At 43.0% G+C, this 20585-nt stretch overlaps 1 protein-coding gene across 4 annotated transcripts in view; it reads left to right on the forward strand.

Annotated features, from left to right (window-relative positions):
• The window catches only part of INPP5B (inositol polyphosphate-5-phosphatase B), a 2334801-nt gene that overhangs the window by 1745257 nt on the left and 568959 nt on the right, over nucleotides 1-20585 (forward strand). For all 4 annotated transcript variants that reach the window (XM_044083533.1, XM_044083543.1, XM_044083552.1 and 1 more), the window contains one exon: nucleotides 4074-4175. In XM_044083533.1, the coding sequence (XP_043939468.1) occupies nucleotides 4074-4175 (102 nt within the window). The remainder of the gene's footprint in view (nucleotides 1-4073; nucleotides 4176-20585) is intronic.

Below are 20585 nucleotides of genomic sequence, written 5' to 3' on the forward strand. Positions count from 1 at the left end.
TTTCAGCCAGGGAGTTTGAGTTTGAGAGCTCTGGGATTCATGGCTTCCGCCATTCCAATGCTTCCTATGATGGCCAGACTCCACATGAGGACGTTCCAGTGGTTTCTGAAGTCAGTGTGGCTTCAGCATGTGCATCCTCTAGACTTTCCTGTTCCTCTTCTCTTGTGTCTCAAGGTAGAACTTCTGAAGTGGAATCAGCAGTTGTCTCTGAATCCAGGGCCCCTGTTTCAACCTCTGCTTCCCTCTAAGGATCTGTTCACATATGCTTCAGATGTGGAATGGGGAGCAATGTTTGACTCCCTGAAGGTTCAGGGAGTGTGGTTGCCTCGTCAGCAGAAGGAGCACATCAACATCAAAGAGATGGGGGCTCTTCAGACCTTTCATCCCCTCTTCTCTGCAGGGCCTCTCAAAGTATTCACAGACAATACCGCAGTCATGTGGTATATTAACAAACAGGGGTATGAGATCCTACCGTCTTTGCCGGCTAGCACTTTCTGGTATGATATCTGGCTATCCAATATCATGTGACTCTTCAGGCAGTTATTTTTTTCATTTATTTAACATTTATTAACTGGGAATGTTCAACTTGGAACAAACCCAATTTTCAGTGGAGGCCTGGAGAGAAACGCTCTAGACACATGTCTTTCTAATGTAGGAGGAAACCAGATCACCTGGAGGAAACCCACACGAATGCAAGGAGGACATGCAGACTCTGCACAGAAGGCACCCCAGCCGAGAATCGAACAGGAGAACCTCTTGATGTGAGGTGACAGCACTACCACTGCACCACTGCGACGTCCAGTTTACTTTCCTTCAGATCGGATCGTTGTGGCAGACAGTCTGAGCAGGTCCTTCACTCAATTCCACGAATGGATGCTTCACATGGATGTGTTTCTGGACATTGTCTACCAGTAGGGTAGTCCTTAAGTAGATATCTTTGCCTCCCCTTTGAACAAGCAGCTTCCTCTGTTTTGTGCCAGAGTCCCAGGTCCTCTGGTCTGGAAGGTGGATGCCCTCTCATTTTCTTGGAAGGGGATGTTTCTTTATGCATTCCCTCCCCTTCCTCTCATTCTGAGAGTCCTGTTTTGGATTCAATGGGATGCTCCCAAAAGCTTGTTGGTGACTCCCTTTTGGCCGCGACAGCACTGGTTCCCTCTACTTATGCATCTCGCCAGGGGCAATTATCACAAGTTTCCTCACAGGGTGGAACATTTTTTTCTGAGGACGTGCTGCAGGTCTTGCAGGAGGCCAGGAAGCCTACTACTAGGAAATCCTACTTATCTAAATGAAAGAGGTTTTCTATGTGGTGTCTTTCTTGTGACAACCTGTACCCACTTTCTGTGGATGTTCCTTTGGTTCTTTCTTATGTGTGTGAGTTGCTCAATTCTGGTTTTGCCTCTTCTTCCATTAAGGCCCACTTATCAGCTCTTTCTGCTTGTCTGCCTTTAGCTCCCCCATTGGCGTCTAGATTTGAGGCTAAGCAGTTTCTTAAAGGCGTCCTTAATATTAGACCTCCCAGGAAGCCTGTCCCTCCTCCCTGGGATCTTAATTTTGTTCTGGAAAAATTGACTGCAAACTAGGAGCCATAGTCAAGTCCCCAAATGATGTGGACATCCTACAGAAGGGCCTCACTGAGACAGATGCCTGGTGTCAGAGCCATGGCCTCAAACTCCATGCCAAACAGTGCAGTGTCATCCCCTTTGGTAAAAACTCTGTACCCATGAACTACCACATAGGTAGCAATCTACTTAACACCGAATGCATGATAAGAGACCTTGGGACCCAGGTGGGCAGTAGTCTCTCCTTTGATAGTCACATTGCCACAGTAGTCAGGAAGTCCTTCTACGTGGCACACCTTATCATAAAAGGGTTCTCATCCAGGAAAAAAGAGGTCATTGTTCCCCCTGTACTCGTCACTCATTAGACCCATTATAGAGTACAACGCCCCTTTTGGAATGTACCTCACAAGACATCTGCAGCAGCTGGAAAGGCCACAGAAGTACCTCACAAAGAGGATTACTGGCCTCAAACAAATGCCCTACACTGACCAACTCAAAAAACTCCAGCTTTACTCTATAGCATATTGCCTACTCCGAGGTGACCTCTGCTTAACATATAAAGCTATGTCAAACCCAGAGCTGTTGGACATACTACAACTAAAGAAATCCCAATCCCTCCGAGCTACATGCTCTAGGGACCTAAACCTTATCACTACAATAAACAGGACACGCTGGAGGGATAGATTCCTGTCCCAGAGACTTCCTATACTCTGGAACAAGCTACCCATCTATGTCAAGCAAAGTTCTTCATTAGCACTCTTCAAGAAAAACCTTGATGAGTGGATGGGAAATAGGAAATACACCCCGGGGATCACTTCTGTGTCTGTGCTGGACAGTGGCACAGGAAAATATCTTTCTTGGGTGGCGTAAGCTATGGAACCTTGCTGGCTAGGCTTACGTAGGCCCTTGGGCCGATAGCCTAGTACTTACCTATAAACCTATGAACCTATGAGTTACAAGCCCTTATGGCTTGTTCACCTTTTTTGATATTTCATGAGGACAGGGCGTCCTTGCGTACTAAATCTTCTTTTATGCCCAAGATGATTAATGAGTTGTCACTTAATCAGTCTATTAATTTACCTACCTTTTTTCCGTCTCTGCAATCTGGCAGTGTTACATACCTTAGATGTGCATAGACAGCTCAGATTTTATTTGGATAAAACGAAAGCTATCAGGAAGTATGACCAGTTATTTGTTTCCTTTCATCCTAGGTCTTTAGGTTTGGCTGTTTCCAAGCAAACTATTTCCACTTGGATTTCAAAGGCTATTTCCTTTTGTTACACTTTTCATGGCGAGAGCCTTCCTTCTTCTGTAAAGGCTCATTCCACTAGAGCTTTGGCTTCTTCTGGTACTTTTTTCAAAGGCTTAGATGCTAATTCTATTCTTGAAGCTGCTACCTGGACTTCTGTGCATACCTTTACCAAACATGACCAGTTGGATGGTATCTCCAGGGCTGGTGTTGCTGCTGCCCTGCTACCTTACTTCTGTGCGTACCTTTACCAGACATTACCAGCTGGGTGGTATCTCCAGAGCTGGTGTTGCTGCAGCCCTGTTACCTGGCCTTCTGTGCATACCTTTACTAAACATTACCAGTTGGCTGGTATCTCCAGAGCCAGAGCTGGTTTGCTGCTGCTATTCTTCATGTCTTCTTGGTGGCTCTGCTGCTTCCTCCTCACCAGTTTCTTCTTGAACCTTTGGCACTCTCCCATTAGTAAGGAGTACTGCAGCTGTGAATGTAAGGACATTGTACAGTTGTGTAAAATCTTACCATAACGGTAGATGTCCTTGCCTTCACCGCTGCAGTATTCACTCCCTCCCTCCATCCCCTGGTCTTTTTACCTTCCTGGCTGTGCAGAGTCTCCTTGGTTTTCCTTGGACTGCTGTTCGTACTGGGGCAGTCTGTTTTGAGGATGGTAAGCCTGAATGTCACCTTTATGCCCTACCTTACGCAAGGACTAAGCAGGTGACATTCAGCGTTACCTTAAAGCAACGGAAATGTTTTGTAAACTGGCCGGATGGAGGGCTTCACTGCAGGGAATCCCCATTAATAAGGAATACTGCAGTGTTGAAGGCAAGGATATATACCATTATGGTAAGATTTTACACATCTGTACTTTATTTGTTACTGTTTATATCTTTTAGATGTTCAGGATTTCTACACTATTCTGTCTGTATGGGCAAAAACGCCCCAAGAGTTCTTCATTCTCACTGCTGAGTTCCATCCTGTGGGCTGTCCACTCAGTAGTCAGAGTCAAGGTACAGGAAGGGACCAGAGCTTTGTGTTGCTGTATCCTAGGCAGGATACATTGAATATAGTTAAAAGGCTACTGCAGCAGCAAGGAATTTAAACATCTACTTTAATTGTAAGTGTAACTTACACAACTGTACTTTTTTGAGCAGTACCATGATAATTCAGAGTAACAGATTTTTTGTTAAGTTCAGAATAAGGAGCCTAAGTCTTTAAGTTTTAAAAAGACATGATGCATACATTTTAACATTGTGCTGCTATTACAGGTTCTTTGTAGGTACATACAATGTGAATGGGCAAGCTCCCAAGGAAAGTCTTCATCAGTGGCTGAGTTGTGATCCGGAACCTCCTGATGTTTACTGTGTGGGGTATGTATCACTATTTTCAGTTTACATAACTAATGCCTTGCTTATAGTAACAGCAGTATTGCTGAAGTGACATGATTTGTTGTTATGCTTGGTGTAGGACTGGAGGTGGAGAAGGTTAGTTACCCACTTTCATATGACACACTTGTAAGTGGAGCAGAATATTCAGCTGTTTGTGGATTGTTAATTGCAGGTGCAACATTTAATAGGGAAACATAATGTACGGTATAATGTCTGGTACTGGTATCTGCCCTTTTGATGGGTTACACAGAGTGAATGTTTAGACTGCTTTATCCCTTTCTGATGAAGTGTAGATTGAGTTACACCCACCTGAGCAAAAATGAGCAGTGCATTCAAAGTAAAATTTGATGTTACCTGAAGTATGTTACAAGTAGTTACATAGCAGTGTGTGATCTTTTGAAATCCGATGTTGATGATGCTTCTTGGTCAGTGCATGTCTGAATTTAACTTCTGCAGCATTTCAAATTTGAATGCATTTTCATAAACAGATCCCCTACTTAGGGATGCTTGTGTACCCATTCAGTGCATGCTGTGATCCTTGCTGTCATTATTGAAGTCCTGTGTTTGCGTGCCAGTTTGGTAATAAATGTTTATGTATCTCACAGTTAACCAGACCAACTTCTGCACCAGCATTGCATGTGTGCTGTCTTTTACAGAGCATGGTATTAATATTTGCCATCAGTGCCAGAAGTTCAAACCATTTGTTCATTGTCAAAGGCAGTAAAAGTTGCCAGCCCACTTCAGAAAGATGGCAGCAGTTGGGAGCTCTTAACATGAAGACCAGCAGGATGACCCTAATAATAGCTGCAGTTATATTTCAGAGCATCAGTTAAAGGTCAGGCATTCAGATGTAAGGCTCAGACCTGAACTTTATTAAAGTGCATTGTTTAACTGGCCCCCACTTCCTTTAGATGGTGATTTAATCTTCAACCAATAATCCCTTTAGATGGTGATCTCATCTTCAACCAATAATCCCTTTAGATGATGTTCTCATCTTCGGCCAGTGATCCCTTTAGATGATGATCTCATCTTCAGCCAATGATCCCTTTAGATGGTGATCTCATCTTCGGCCAGTGATCCCTTTAGATGGTGATCTCATCTTCGGCCAGTGATCCCTTTAGATGGTGATCTCATCTTCGGCCAGTGATCCCTTTAGATGGTGATCTCATCTTTGGCCAGTGATCCCTTTAGATGGTGATCTCATCTTCAGCCAATGATCCCTTTAGATGATGATCTCATCTTCGGCCAGTGATCCCTTTAGATGGTGATCTCATCTTTGGCCAGTGATCCCTTCAGATGGTGAGCTCACCCTCTTAAAATGAATGTTTAAGCCTGAACTGCTGCAAAATGAGGATCTTGCAGTTCGGAAGGTATGTCCTTGGCTAGCCCCCTCCCAGAGATACAGCCTAAAGGTATTCCATTGTGTATTTGTTTATTTAATTTATTCATAGGTTCATAGCTAGGTACTAAGCTATCTGCCCGAAGGCTTTTATAGGCCTAGCCGGAATGTGTTGGCTTTTTCAGCCCCCTTAGATTAGTTCCCTGTGCCTCTGTCCAGCAGAGCCATTGAAGTGATCCCTGGAGTAAACTTTCTGTTTCCCATCCACTCGTCAAGGTTTCTCTTGAAGAGGGTTAGCGAGGATCTCTGCCTAATGTAGATTTCTTTAATTTCTTTAATTTTATTATTTGCTGACTGGGTTAGTCCTGTTAATCTAGTCCTCCCACTCTAGAAGTTGTATCTCAGCACTTGGTCATTAAGTTTGCAGTTGATGTCTTGTTGATTTTAAGTCATGGACATGGGATTACACCATTAAGGGAGTTCTTTCTGAAACCTGTGTCAGGCACAGCTTTAAAAAGTTAACCTGAAATGTAGCCTTCATAAAGGTTTGCAATATGCATACCTGGGGATTCAGAAAGAACCCCACTACTGGTGATAAGAGCTGCAGCAAAAAGGGGCTGTTTACATGATGTGGGAATTTGTAATTCAGGGCATGTTAGCTGCAATGAAGAAAGACTTAATTATCAGCTACTTTGCTTGTCTCTGAGTCACCCTCAAGTACCATGAGTGCAGATCACCTCTTTCCTGCAATAGTTAACACTAGCAGCCCATCCATCATGGCACAGGCATCCTCCCTCATTCCCTCTCCCACATGCATGCACACTCACACACGTTCTTGTAAGTCATCCTTTCAGTCAGTCAGTAATGCCAAACATTTGAGTTTTCTTATTCTTAGTGTTTGTGAAGTGTGAAGTAATGCTAGACCTGTTGCCCTGTTAAGTATGAGTTCAAGTTATCCTTTAAATATTCTCCCTACTGTCATCTATTATTATTATTATTATTGTTTCTGGTTTTGTCACAAAGCCGTCCCCCAACAGACAGACTGCCATCCCTCCCAACTGTCTTTGATGTTACAGGACACTCCTGCAGTTGCCTGTTATAGGTGCCTTGTCCTTCATAACTCATGAATTGTTGCAGTCATTGAGTAATGCCAGGAATTAAAGTTTGACTATGAGCTGTTAATGAGGTGCTGCTTGTACTTCAGTCATTTAACCAGGCACTGAGCAGTCAGCAAACTGGGCAAGGATCTTCAATGATCTCCTGGCCTGAACGGCTAGTAGCCACCTACGAGTCTTTGAACCTAGCACAGCTCTTGTCACAAAATGTGCAGCTAATGAAAAGGAGTACTTTAAAAATATCCTTGCTAAAACCTTGCTCATATTTTGAAGCCTTAGCTTTGAATGCATAAAATAAAACATTTATTCTAATAGCATCCCTCTCAACTTGTAGAATCTTAAGACCACTGTCTGTGAGGCATACTGTGATGGTGGGTTTGTCTCCCACTTCTACATCACCTCCAGATAATCCCACCTTTGTAGAGCCCCTCAGGCAATTGACACGCTGGTTAAACTGGCCTTTTGTCCCTGTTTCCCTCTGTCATTTGTTTGTTTAGTTATGTATTTGACGACTTGTTAACCAGATAAGTGGACTGATCAGTGACTATTTTCAACCTAAGGCTAGGCAGCAAGTCAGCAATAAATGTACAAAAATGTTTACATAAACACACAAAACAAATCAGAAGTACGACACAAGTCACAATCACCTTAGGGTCTTTTGAGGGAAAGAATTATGGGGAGACCTAGGATAAGCCTAGTACTTATTATATAGCAGGAACTTCTTATTGTAACATTTGTTAATGTCTGTTATGTACTTCATAGATAAAGATTCTAGTTGTCTACTGATGTACTATGTTCTTCATCTGTAAATGTGTTGTAAGTAATTGCTATGTAAATTGTTAATCGCTATGTAATCCAATGTAACTACTGTCTGTTTATTTTAACTGTGGAGCTTTTCTCCCCGGGCCTCTGCTGAAAATGGACCTACATCCAGTTGGACACTCCCGGTCAACAAATATAAATAAATATTTCCCCTACCTTGTTTTGGTCATTAGGGATGTCTTCAGAACAGTTTATAAGTACCTTTATTCTGCCCCTTGGTTCCAAAACAGCAGCCCAGGGTACTTTACAAACCACTGTCTGTGTGGGCATATCATCTCACTTAGCATTTCAGTGTTGATCCCATTATGATTTCTTTGGTGTAACATAGGTCTTAGAGACTAATGCATTTTGTCTCCATGCCATTGGACAAGGGGTCCAGAGTTTTGCACAGATGTGGCAAAAGGGTTTCCTCCTCTTGTACACTGGGCTTAGGTCATTTAACTTTTTACCCCACTTTTTCATTTTCAAGCTCACTTTCTTAGTAAGGTGCAGCACAAATTGTACGACCTTTCAAACTCTGGACCAGGGAAGGTCTATATAAGGCCCAGTCTATTGCTTCCATGCTGAGTTGCAGTGTGTAATTTTACCTGTGCTGGAGCTTTAGCTAGGGCTGCAGATTCAGGAGTATGCCTGCACGAGATTATGTGCTGAGAAAGTCTTTCCTCGAAAAAGAGCTCAGAACTTGATCCTGTTGCCAGCTTAAAAAGAGGAAGAGGTCTCTTCAGTATGCAGGGAAAGTCTTCAGGTGCCACACTGAGCTTGCCCTTTAGTGCCTGGGTAGTTACCTGGGTAGTCAACACCTCCCCCCCGGCATCCCCATGCTTTGGCCTGTTATTGCTCGTGGGGGAGAAGGATAGCTTTGCAAGTTTACTTCAGCTCCAAGAACTGTCCCAAAAGATTGGTGAGTTTATTTATTTATTTTATTATTTTACATTTGTTGACCGGGCTAGTCTAGCTGGATACATGTCCTTTTTCAGTAGAGGCCCGGGGAGAAAAGCTCCCACAATTAAGAGAAGTATCACACTACAATTAGATAGAAGAAACTACATTAGTATAATAATAAAACAAGAAAACAACTAATAAGCAAACAAGAACAATGCAGGACAACCTCCAGGTTTGTAGCAAAAACCACAGCAGGAAAAGGAACGGAACCAGCGTTTCTTTAGCAATCCAATTTTATTAAAGTAGTGCCAGTAAAACACAAGAATTTCGATGAAGTCAGTACCAACAAAGTATACAGTTCTGTTCTTCACTGGAAAACAACGTAAACCACAGCAAAATAATACCAATAAGTCAAGCGCTTTCGCCCGGGCTCTCCCGGGCTTTTTCAAGATAATTTTACTATGCAACCTGTATCCTTATATACTACTTGGTTGCTTAGTTAATTGTATAATTATTCTATTAAGACTTTTTTAAGTGTTCCTATACTTAAGGTTGTATTCCCTTCATAAAATAAGTTGTGTTAAAACTATTAAAAAGTTTTAAAAAGTTAAAGAATTATTGAATGTTGCCATTTTTTGCAACATATTTTGCATTCTTTAACTAGTCCTCCTTATTGTGAAATGCTTCGTTTAACCTAATTGTTTGTGTTTATGTATATAGTTGACTCATAACCAGGCTGCTATTTCTGTGATGAAATCAGCTGTTTTTTTTACGTTGTGTTGTACTCCTTACACTTGGGTAAGCAGTAATGTTTATAAGGGTTGATCGTGAATAATGCTTATCATCTTTTAACATTGGGTCCATTAATTTAATCACTGATATATTAGCATTTTATGGATGTGTACTACATTTTTTGTTCTTTGTTTAAAATTATTACATTACTACTATTATTTTAAATAATGTTCCTATTTTCAACATTAAAAAAAATTGTCTAAATATGAGTTTGTAAAATATTTGTTTCTACATCTAAATTAATTTACTATAATTGTTATAAATACCTATATATATAACTATAAAATTACATGTGTACATTTCATATAATTTATAACGTTTGTTTTCTAATTTTACTATGTAAATAAAGCATTAAATAATCAATGAATTAATCATTAAATATTAAATAAATACATGACTTGTTGCCTATAATAATAAATAAATAAATAATAAATAATTATTAATTAAATGTGCAATATCTTGTTTTATGTATATAAATAAATAAAATATCCAAAATTTTTTAAAAGTCATAAAACCACGTATTTTTCTAGTGTCTATACATGAATTTCTACAACAAAAACAAAAAAACATCTACATTTACATGCTGATAGTTTGACAATCATTTGTTGAGTTGGTCACATGACATGGATACATGTGGAGGTAGTGAAATGCTAGATAAAAACTTGAGAGGAAGACGAGACTAAGGTGCTGTGAGACCTATAGGAGTTAATCTGGGTTGGAACATGGGCATAACCAGTGAGACTTAAGGAATTCTCTGAGATTAGTTTTGAATAGATTGAGTGAAGTCATGAGCCTTAGGTTGATGGGAAGGGAATTTCATTGCTTTCCAATGGAGTTAGCATAAAGAGCATCGCCACCCAAGTTATTAGATTTGATGGTTAATACCTGAATACTGTTTGAGGATCGAAGGCTACTTAAGTTGGTGTAGGGGGTCAGGATTTTGCTCAGCGAGGGGGGTTTTATCTGGTTGATTAATTATTTTGAATGCTTCCGTGAGTTGGTTTAATTTAAGAAGATTGAGCAGTTCTAACCAGCCAAGTTTCTTGAGGTTGAGGCAATGGTGGGTACGATAGGGTGTACCTGATATGAATCTGGCAATATGATGATAGGTAGTAGAGAGGTTATTGAGCTCACGTTTATTGAGGAAGGAAAATATCGGAGAGGCATATAGTAGGGTGGAAAGGAGATGAGTACGAGCAATGGTTAATTTTGCATGAGGAGTAAGAAAGTTCTTAATTCTGTACATTGAGCCTAGTTTCTTGTTAACTGACTTAAAGGTTTGGGCAACGTGCATATCAAATTTAAGCTTGTGGTCGATAGTAACACCTAATAGTTTGGTATAGGAGACAGGCTCAATGATGGTGCCATTAAAGGATTCAACAAAGAAGGTCCTAGGATTAGCAGGTGGGGGTTCTTGTGCTAGGGGAGTGGTGGACGTGGGGAAAAATAGAAGTAACTTGGTTTTAGTTGGATTTAGTATGAGTTTCAGGTCGGAGAACCATTTTTCAACTTTGGCAAAACATTGTTGGGTGGCTGTTTGGAGATTCTGGAGAGAAAGTTCAGAGCAGATCAGGGTAGAGTCATCTGCATATTGAATGCAGGTGGCTCTGGGGATGACTGTGTGAAGATCATTTATAAAAACAGAGAAAAGAAGGGGACCAAGTATGGAGCCCTGTGGAACACCAGTGTTGTTAGAAAGCAGGTGAGATATAGGTTCATAGGTTTATACTAGGCTATCTGCCCTAAGGCATTTATAAGCCTAGCCCAAATTTTTGTGGCTTACGCCACCCCTTATATGAAAAAATACTGTGCCCATTAGTTTGTTGTGCCTCTGTCCAGCAGTGACACAGAGATGATTCCCGGGGTAAACCTACGATCTCCCATCCACAGGTCTAGATTTCTCTTGAACAGAGTCAGCGAGGTGCTCTGCCTCACATGGACCGGGATTCTATTCCACAGCATAGGGAGTCTCTGAGTGATAAATCTATCCCTCCAGCACGTCCTATTTATATTCGTGCTAAGGTTTAAGTCGCTTGCTCTAGTGGTTTTGGTGGATTTGGATTTTTTGAGGTGGAGCATGTCCATTAATTCCGGGTTGGACATGGCCTTGTATGTCAGACACATGTCACCTCTGAGCAGACGGTATGCGACTGAATAGAGCTGGAGTTTCTTCAATCTGGCAGCATATGACAGATTTTGGAGTCCCTTTATCCTTTTGGTGAGGAACTTTTGGGGTCTCTCCAATTGCTGCAGATGTCGGGTGAGATACATCCCGAATGGGGCATTGTACTCGATCATTGGTCTGATAAGTGAAGAGTACAGGAGAGCAATGACCTCACTAGATCTGGATGTGAATCCCTTCATGATCTGGTGGGCAATGTAGAAGGTCTTTCTAACCACTTTAGCAACGTGAGTGTCAAAAGAAAGGCCACTGTCAACCTGGGTCCCCAGGTCCCTAATAACCTCTTCTGTGCTTAGTGGATTGCCACCTATATGGTAGCTTGGGGTTACCTTGTTTTTCCCAAAGGGTATGACTATACATTTTTTGGCGTTTAACTTCAGGCCATGGCTCTGGCACCAGCTATCTGTTTCCGTGAGTCCCTTCTGAAGGATATCCGTGTCCGATGCACTTTCCACTATGGCCCAGTTTGCAGTCGCCTGCAAACTTTGTCAGCCAAAGTCCTCCCATGTTGGCCTGTACTTCTGAGAAGTAGATGCCAAACAATAGGGGGCCAAGGACCGAGCCCTGTGGGACACCACTTGTGACCGGCTTGGAGTCTGACATAGCGCCAGCAACTCTAACCCTGTGGGTTCTGTCCTTAAGCCAGTTTGCAACCCATCTTGTGACATATGGGTTTACATTTAAGCTGGTAAGTTTTTCTACAATACCCGAGTGGGGTATTGTGTCGAAAGCTTTTTCAAGGTCAAGGTAGGCTGTATGGACTGCCTTTCCCTCATCAATGGCCTTGGTGACTGTTTCGAAGAAGTCGACCAAGTTCAAAAGGCATGATCTTCCCTTGACAAAGCCAAACTGGGTCGGGTCCAATGTCTGCAAGTCCCCTATATCTTTATTTATGAGCTCCATTATGATCCTCTCCATAGCTTTGCAGACTAGACTTGTTATGCTTATGGGGCGGTAATTACCAGGGTCTGTAGAGGCGCCGCCTTTGTGGAGTGGGACCACAGTTGCCGTACGCCACTCCTTGGGCACGTATCCTGTGGTAAGGCTGAGATTAAACAGCTGCCTTATGTGCGGGTTTAATTCCTCATTTAGCTCGTGTAGCACACAGCCGGGGACACCATCCGGTCCCATTGATGCTGTGTTTTTAGCTTTAGAGAGAGCAGCTTTCACCTGCGCATTTGAGATGACCGGGAGGCTACACTCGGCTGGGATAGTTATCTCTCCTTTGGGGGGGAGAGGGGGGTGAAGTTTGCACTGAACCTGTCTGCCAGTATGTTGGCAATGTCTGTGGGTTCAGTGATTTTTGTATCATTTTGGACTAATTCTGAGCATATCTGGGAGTTTCCACCCAGGTTCCTAACATAGCTGAAAAAGGCCTTATGATTTTCCTTTGAATCCATGGCAATTTTTCTCTCAAAATTGGCCTTAGTTGATTTTATGAGTGCTCATATTTTTTTACTAATAATGATCAGGGTGACTTTCCTCTTATGGATTTTGTTCTATCATGTAATAGCTTTCTCCTCTTATTGTAAAGTTTGTTAATGGCTGGGGTCCACCAGACTGGACGTTTGCCCTTTGTGGAAAGAGTCTTGGTTTTATTTGGGATTGCCTGATCCATGCAGTCCTGGAGGTGTTCATAGAAGGCATTTGTAAGGGCTTCCAGCTTGGGTTGTGGTTTCCACTGGCTCAGGGGCCTTGAAGGATACCACACCAGTCTTGAGTAGTGTGAAGTTTGCTTTAGAGAAGTTCTTCACTATGGTCTTTTGTTTGGGGTGGGGCAGGATGTGGATTTCCAGTGAGATTAGTTTATGATCAGATCTCACCAATGAGGGATATACTTCCAGTGTGGAGCATTTTGTCCCCATGTTTGTGACAATGAGATCTAGTATATTTTCTCCTCTCGTGGGAACAGTGACTAGCTGTTCCATGGCATTTGAATTTATGAACTCCAGGAACCGTTGGGCTAGAAAGTTAGGGCTTGAGTAATGTTCCCAGTCTATATTCGGGTAGTTGAAGTCACCCAATATGATGGTGTTTGGAGATACATTTATACCCTCCAGTGTCTTCAGGAAGGCTGTGTGGGGTTCCTGAGTTTGAGAGGGTGGCCTGTAGTATGCTACAATTTGTAGAGCAGTTTTGCCTATGGTTAGTTGCACCTGGGTGGTTTCCGAAGCTTCGTGCGTTGCCACCAACCTGGAGGTGTGGGTATCCTTTATGAATATGGATACACCCCCTCCTTTTGTGGTGTGGTCCGGGTTTTGTGGCCGGAATGCATGATATGAGGTAAAACCTAATAGTGCCGGGGTGCTCTCAGGAGCCTTGAACCAGGTTTCAGTTACAGCACAGACATCGATGTTCTCCATACTGAGAAGGGCATAGGCTATTTTGCCATTGGACTGCTTGTTGCCTGCCAGAAAGGTAGTCCTTAAACCAGCTTAGAGCTAAGGTGTCAAGATGTAGGGTTTGCAGGGTGTGGAGTAATAGCTGGTGGTTAACCATGTCGAAAGCTTTCGATAGGTCAAGAGTTCTACATGTGGTCAGCTTTGGCAGCAGTATGGAGCTCAGACACCCCCCACAGGAGTTTCTTCAGACTTCTTGGGGCATTTTTTTTCTGGTAACAGTGGGATGAAAAATTTTCATCCCATGTTGTACCTCAGTAGATTCACCAACACTAGTTCCAGATACTCACAGTAGGAGGAATTTTATAACCTTGCTGTTTTGGGGTGTGAGGATGTTGTCAGTAGATAATGTATGCCTTTTTATCTGTACAGGAAATTTCTGTGGTGTTTGGGTAGGTATCACTTACATTACAAAGTGGTCACATTTGGGCTTTCTTGGGCACATATTCATGTACATATATAAGTGGCAGCAGTTGCCCCGTAACTTCTTGGGGCAGGCCCAAAATCTCTTATTCAGAAGGGGCATAGAGGCTATTTTTGGGCATAGAGGATAGAGATTAGGTTTTACTGATGTATTTTTTCTGGTCACAGAGGGATGGATAGTTTCCATCCTATCCTGGGCCTTGGAAACTTCACCTAACACCAGTTCCAGATAATGACCCTAAGAGGAATCGTGGCCTTGCTGTTATGAGGTGTCAGGATGTTGTCAGCTGATATAATGGATGCCTTTTTATCTCTACACAAAACTTCTGTTGTTGTTTTGATGGGTATCACTTAGAGTGCAAAGTGCTACAATTTGGGCTTTCCTGAGCACGTTCCTGTACACAGATAAGTGGCAGCTAGTGGCTCCTGTTGAGGGACTGCCTAGAGGCGGCACTAATGTAGATGCAGTCTCTAGTACTCACTACAAATTGGAAGGGGTCCTCCCCATCCCACCTCAGAGGGAGTCCTTTATCAGGGTGGAGTTGGACACTTTCTACTGTCAGTCATTCTTGCCCTTAGGGAGAGGGCTCTGGAGTTAATGCTTGTGGTGAAGGCTGTCAAGTCTGAAACTCAAATGTATGTCATTATTTAGAGACAGCAGTCCTCACTGATTTGCCAGAAGACTACACATTTTACAAGAACACAGACCAAACGGTGATGCAAAGTCATGGACAGTATTTGCAACTTTATTAAATCACAGTTTACATAATGATCTAGGAACATGTGTGTTAGTAGAAAAGATAACTAACCGCAGTGACATTTTTATTATTTTCTTGCAGTATACACGAGAATTGTCATCCATTCCCAACATTTCATAAATTGTTTAATTCCTGCCTTCCCGTAAATCTCACTCCACCTCTAAACCTTATTCTGCATGCGTTGTTTTGAAAATTCCATGATGTTCTTCGTGTTTCACTGTTGCAGTCATTACAATTGGGTTATCCTGTTGGCAGGCTACCCTCAGTCGGCCTGAATTACAAAGTCTAGGTCCGGCGTCGGTTGCTGTCGCCTCTTCCCTGACGTCAGTGCGCCAGGGGTATAAAAGATGCAGCCGACGCCATTTTCTTCAGTCTTTCTTGCCGCGTGGTGCCCAAAGCAAAAGCAGTTTGCAAGTGATGGTTAGCCGACTCCTGAGATTTTCGTGTTCGAATTTCAGATCCGATGTCTTCACTAAAAGCTAAGTACCCCATTGGGGAAACTTTTTTCTTGCTCCAGACCGATGTCAGAAAAAGTTAATAATTATATTTCTTGTGGGAAGCAAATACCTCATAAGGACTTTCATTCCTACGGTATTCCTTGCCTAGGCCCTGGCCACAACATTGCTAATTGTCGGTTTTGTGCTAGATTTAACCAACACACTATTACGCGTCGGTACGATTTTGCATTTAACTATGTCATTGGATAGCCATCCGACTACCGGAATTCACAAGAAACGCAAAGAAAAGGACAGGCATCCGACGTCCAAAACCGACGACGAGGCTTCTTCTAAGCCAGTCGCCGGTTCGCTGGTTCTCAGTGGGGCGCCTTCGCAGCCCGTGACGACTGCTACTTTAGACTCGCAGCCTGCTACCGACACTCACGTGGAGTCGAGCAGGCCGCTGGAAGCTCAAGGTATTGGACCTTCGGAAACTATTCCCTCAGATGGGTCCGGAGCCGCTGAGCAGGCATCGGCTTCTGAGGGTGTTTTCAGACCTACTCAGTTATATGTTAAAATGCTTTCAGCTTCAAAGGCAAAGACTAAAGCACCTTTAAAGACAAAGAAACAAGTACAACAGCCTCATGGACAGGCCTCCATGCCTAAAAACCAGATGCTGAAAATGGCCGAAGACCTAATTACTTTGATTAGGGGTTCCCATCCCCCTCCTGATAAGAAGCCTAGGCAAGAGACAGAATATGAATCCTCAGATCAGGTTTCCATTTCATCTGATTCCTCTTCTGATCAGGAATATTCTCTTCCTCCCTATGAGGATTCTGATGCTGAAGAATCTATCCCTTCAGCCTCTCCTCCTGAGGATTATTCTTTTGGGGAAACTTTACATACCATGATGGAGCATTTCCACTGGGAGAGCCAAGATTATTCATAATCTAAGAAAAGGCTCAGAGACTTCCTTTTACTACCACAACACAGGCCCCTAGCTATTCCACCTGTGTTGGACATTGTAGATGATGTATTTTCAGAGTCCAGTCTGACCCCTGACTCCTTACCTCCAGCTCCTTTTAAGCCGGACAGGTACTACAGGGTTCCTGACTCTCATAAATTCCTTTTCAAAAACCCTGCTGCTGAACCAGAAACTATCTCTCAGGGTCTCAATGGGGTCAAGGCTTTCACTGCAAAAAAAAACCCTACTCCGTCTGACAGGGATTCTAGGACATTAGACAGATGGGGAAAAAAGATTTACACTTCTGCTACCTTGGCTATAAGGGCTTTAAATTGTCAGTTTCATATGCTGAAATATCAGCAATATATTATGTCACTGCTTAAACAGAAAATGTTGACAAATTCGGAATGTACAGAAAACAAAGAAATGCAGGATTTATTGCATGCAGCTGAACAAGTTGGAAAGCATACTTTGCAATGTGGTTTTGACTCTCTGGAGGCCTCCTGCAGGGCCGCAGTTGCGGGTTCTGTCATTAGGAGGCATGCTTGGTTAAAGGAACAAAATCTACCTGGTCATGTTAAAGCAAAATTATTAGATGTTCCATTACAGCATGATACTTTGTTTGGTGTTAAAGCAGAAGAGGTGTTAAAGAAAATGGAGGACAAAGCTAAATCTATGCAAACAGTCAAGGATTTCTTACAGGTACAGCCACCAAGATTTAGCAGACACTGGCCTACAAAGAATTGGTTCTTTCCTGTGTCAGACAGGCCACAAAGGGGCAGATATAGGTGCCTTAGAGGCAGATCTCAGCCCCAACGTTCATACAGGACTAAACAATGGGGTGCTTCTACCTCCAAAACTGGAGAAGACAAATCACAGCCATACAGGAAACAGACCCAATGACTTCCCCCTGCCTGCGCCAAGCACTTATCTTCTGGCAGTACCTTTAGGGGAACACTAGCACTTTTTTCTCAAAATTAGCACATAATAACCCAGGACAAATGGGTCTTAAACATAGTGTCACAAGGCTACAAGTTTCACTTCCATACCCTGCCAAGGGCAAACGGTTGGCCAGACCTGCCAAAACATCAATGGGCAGAGGCACAAAAACAAGTCTCATCCCTCATGGACATGAGGGCCATTCACCAAGTACCAGAGCAAGAGCAGGGACAAGGATTTTATTCAAGACTGTTCTTGGTACCCAGAAAGGACAAAGCCTGGAGACCAATACTGGACCTATCTATTCTAAACACATATCTGGATATTCCAAAATTCAAAATGTTGACTCTACAGCGGCTTCTGCCCATGTTGGGCAAGAAGACTTGGCTTGTGACTTTAGATCTAAAAGAGGCATACCTGCATGTCCCAATTAGACAAACAAGCAGAAGATACCTCAGATTCAAAGCTGGCTCAATGCACTACCAATTCTGTGCACTGCTCTTTGGCTTATCTACTGCGCCCAGGAATGCCTGGCACCAGTAATTGCATAATGCAGACAAAGAGGAATACAAATATATCCTTACTTGGATGACTGCCTCATTCAAGCAGAGAACAAGGACATTCTACTACAGCATCTGGTGTTTGTAAAGAGATTACTACCATGCCTAGGGTACACAGTCAGCGAACAGAAATCAAAACTAGTACCCTCTCAAGAGATAATATTCCTGGGTGCAAGCTTAAATACAACTGCCCAGATGGCTAATCTCATGCCAGACAAACAAAGGCAACTGACTACCTATTTCAAACTGTTGGCAACAAAGGCCCAGTTATCTGCAAGAAAAATTCTGCAGGCTTTGGGCTTCATGGCTTCCTGCATTCTACTAATTCCATATGCAAGACTGCATATGAGGAAACTTCAATGGTAACTAAAAAGTGTTTGAACTCAACATTGCCACAGCCTGGAAACAATAGTTACTCTCATTCCCTGCCTGCAACAGGAGTTTCGATGGTGGGCGAAGGCTTGTCACCAGAACAAGGGACAGCCATTCACTCTACCCCCGCCACACAGACTTTAACAACGGATGCATCGGATTATGCCTGGGGAGCCCACATGGCAGGAAGATGTATTCAAGGCACATGGTCCGCAAACCAAATGCATCTACATATCAATCAAAAAGAGATGCTAGCTGTTCAAAATGTCCTGACAGCCTTCAAGGACCTACTTCATCCGGGACAACTACTGATAAAGACGGACAATACCACGGTCATGTGGTATATAAACTAGCAGGGAGGCACTTATTCTTACCCCCTTTGCAGACTAGCAATGACTTTGTGGGACACAGCATTGACTTACCAAGTACATCTGCAGGCACAATTCCTGCCAGGAAAGATAAATACTCTGGCAGACGAACTAAGCAAAAACCTTATGGATCCCCACGAGTGGAAATTGGATCCACAAGTCTTCAGCATGGTAACAAGGAAATGGGGATGCCCGGACATAGATCTTTTTGCCTCACCTCACAACTGCCAGCTGAAAAAATTCTGCACAAGGACTTATCACAGACAAGCATGGAAAGTGGATGCCCTATCTTTCCTCCTTTGCCTCTCCTCCCCAAGGTACTCCTAAAGGTCAGACAGGAGAAGCCAAAAATGATACTGATTTCCCCAGACTGGCCACGCCAGTACTGGTATCCAATCCTAAGGAACTTGTCTCAATGCCCAGTCTGGACCTTACCTCAAGTGCCTCATCTACTGTCACAGCAGAACAATCAGATCCTGCACAGCCAACTCAAGACCTTAAATCTAGCAGTATGGCGGATAATGTAGTCATACAAAACACACCTCTCACTAAAGCGGTGATGGATGTCATTTTGGAGGCCAGGAGGCCTAGTACTAGAAAATCCTATGCTGGAAAATGGAAGAGATTCTGTGCTTGGAACCAGGCACAAGGAATTGACACAGCTGTACCAAATATTCCTCAGATTTTGCAATACTTGACTGAGATGCTGGACAAAGGCCTATCCTTTTCATCTATAAAAATTCATGCCTCTGCCATTTCGGCTCATTACAATACAGAGCCACCAGTCTTTTCTCATCCTTTATGAAGGCAGTACCTCAGAGTTGCCAAAAATGTAAGGCCTCCAAGGAGATCACCAATACCTGCATGGGACCTCAATTATGCCTCCTTTTGAGCCAGCCGCTACAGCTGATATAAAATTTTTATCTTGGAAAACAGCTCTGCTCCTAGCAATAACTTCTGCAAGACGAGTCTCAGAGCTACAGGCACTCATGGCTGTGGAACCTTTTATCATTTTTTATCCAGACAGGGTTTCTCTGAGGACAATCCCGACATTTATGCTTAAGGTGTCCAGTGTGGCCCTTAACCAAACTATTCATCTGCCTACCTTTTATCCAAACCCATATAATAAGGGGGAGAGAATTCTGCATTCTTTGGACATACACAGACAGCTATGCTTCTATTTGAACAGAACCAAAGCTTTCAGAAAGACAGAGCAATTACTAGTGGCATATGCTGCAAGATCACAAGGAAAGGCTATCTCAAAGCAGACTATTTCAAAGTAGATAGGCCACTGCATTCATTTCTGCTATTCACAACATGGCAAGCCAGTACCTAAGGGCATTAGGCCACATTCAACCAGAGCAGCAGCCTTCCTCAGTGGAGTACCAGCCAAAGACACTTTAGAGGCTGCTACTTGGAGTTCAGTGCACACCTTCACAAAGCACTATCACTTACCACTCTTCTCTAAATCCAGGGCAGGCTTTGCCACTGCAGTTCTGCAGGGTCTAATAGCCGCTCCTAATGCTATTTAGCTCCAGCCTCCCAACTTTAGCTTTGGGATTCAACCCAATTGTAATGATTGCAACAGTGAAACATGAAGAACATAGTACAGTTGTGTACACTTACCATAAATGTAGATGTTCGAGTGTATTCACTGTTGCAGTCCAGGTTACCCACCCGCCATCCCCCATTTCTTTGCTGGAACTTATCTGTACTTCTCTATTCTATACAACCTATGTGGTATATTTGCTTGTAGATGAAGGCAAAATATATACTTTGGTGCATGCATGTTTTATTGACATATTTTTAGCCTATCCTTTTGGGGGCACCTGACATCTTGGGCAAGAAAAAGTGAAGAAAATAGCGTCGGCTGCATCTTTTATACCCCTGGCGCACTGATGTCAGGCAAGAGGTGACAGCAACCAATGCCAGACCTAGACTTTGGAATTCAGGTCGACTGAGGGTAGCCTGCCAGCAGGATAACCCAATTGTAATGACTGCAACAGTGAGTACATTCGAACATCTACATTTATGGTAATT

Source organism: Protopterus annectens, chromosome 1.part1, assembly GCF_019279795.1.
Source record: "Protopterus annectens isolate FY-2018-M chromosome 1.part1, PAN1.0, whole genome shotgun sequence".
Classification (NCBI taxonomy): Eukaryota; Metazoa; Chordata; order Ceratodontiformes; family Protopteridae; genus Protopterus; species Protopterus annectens.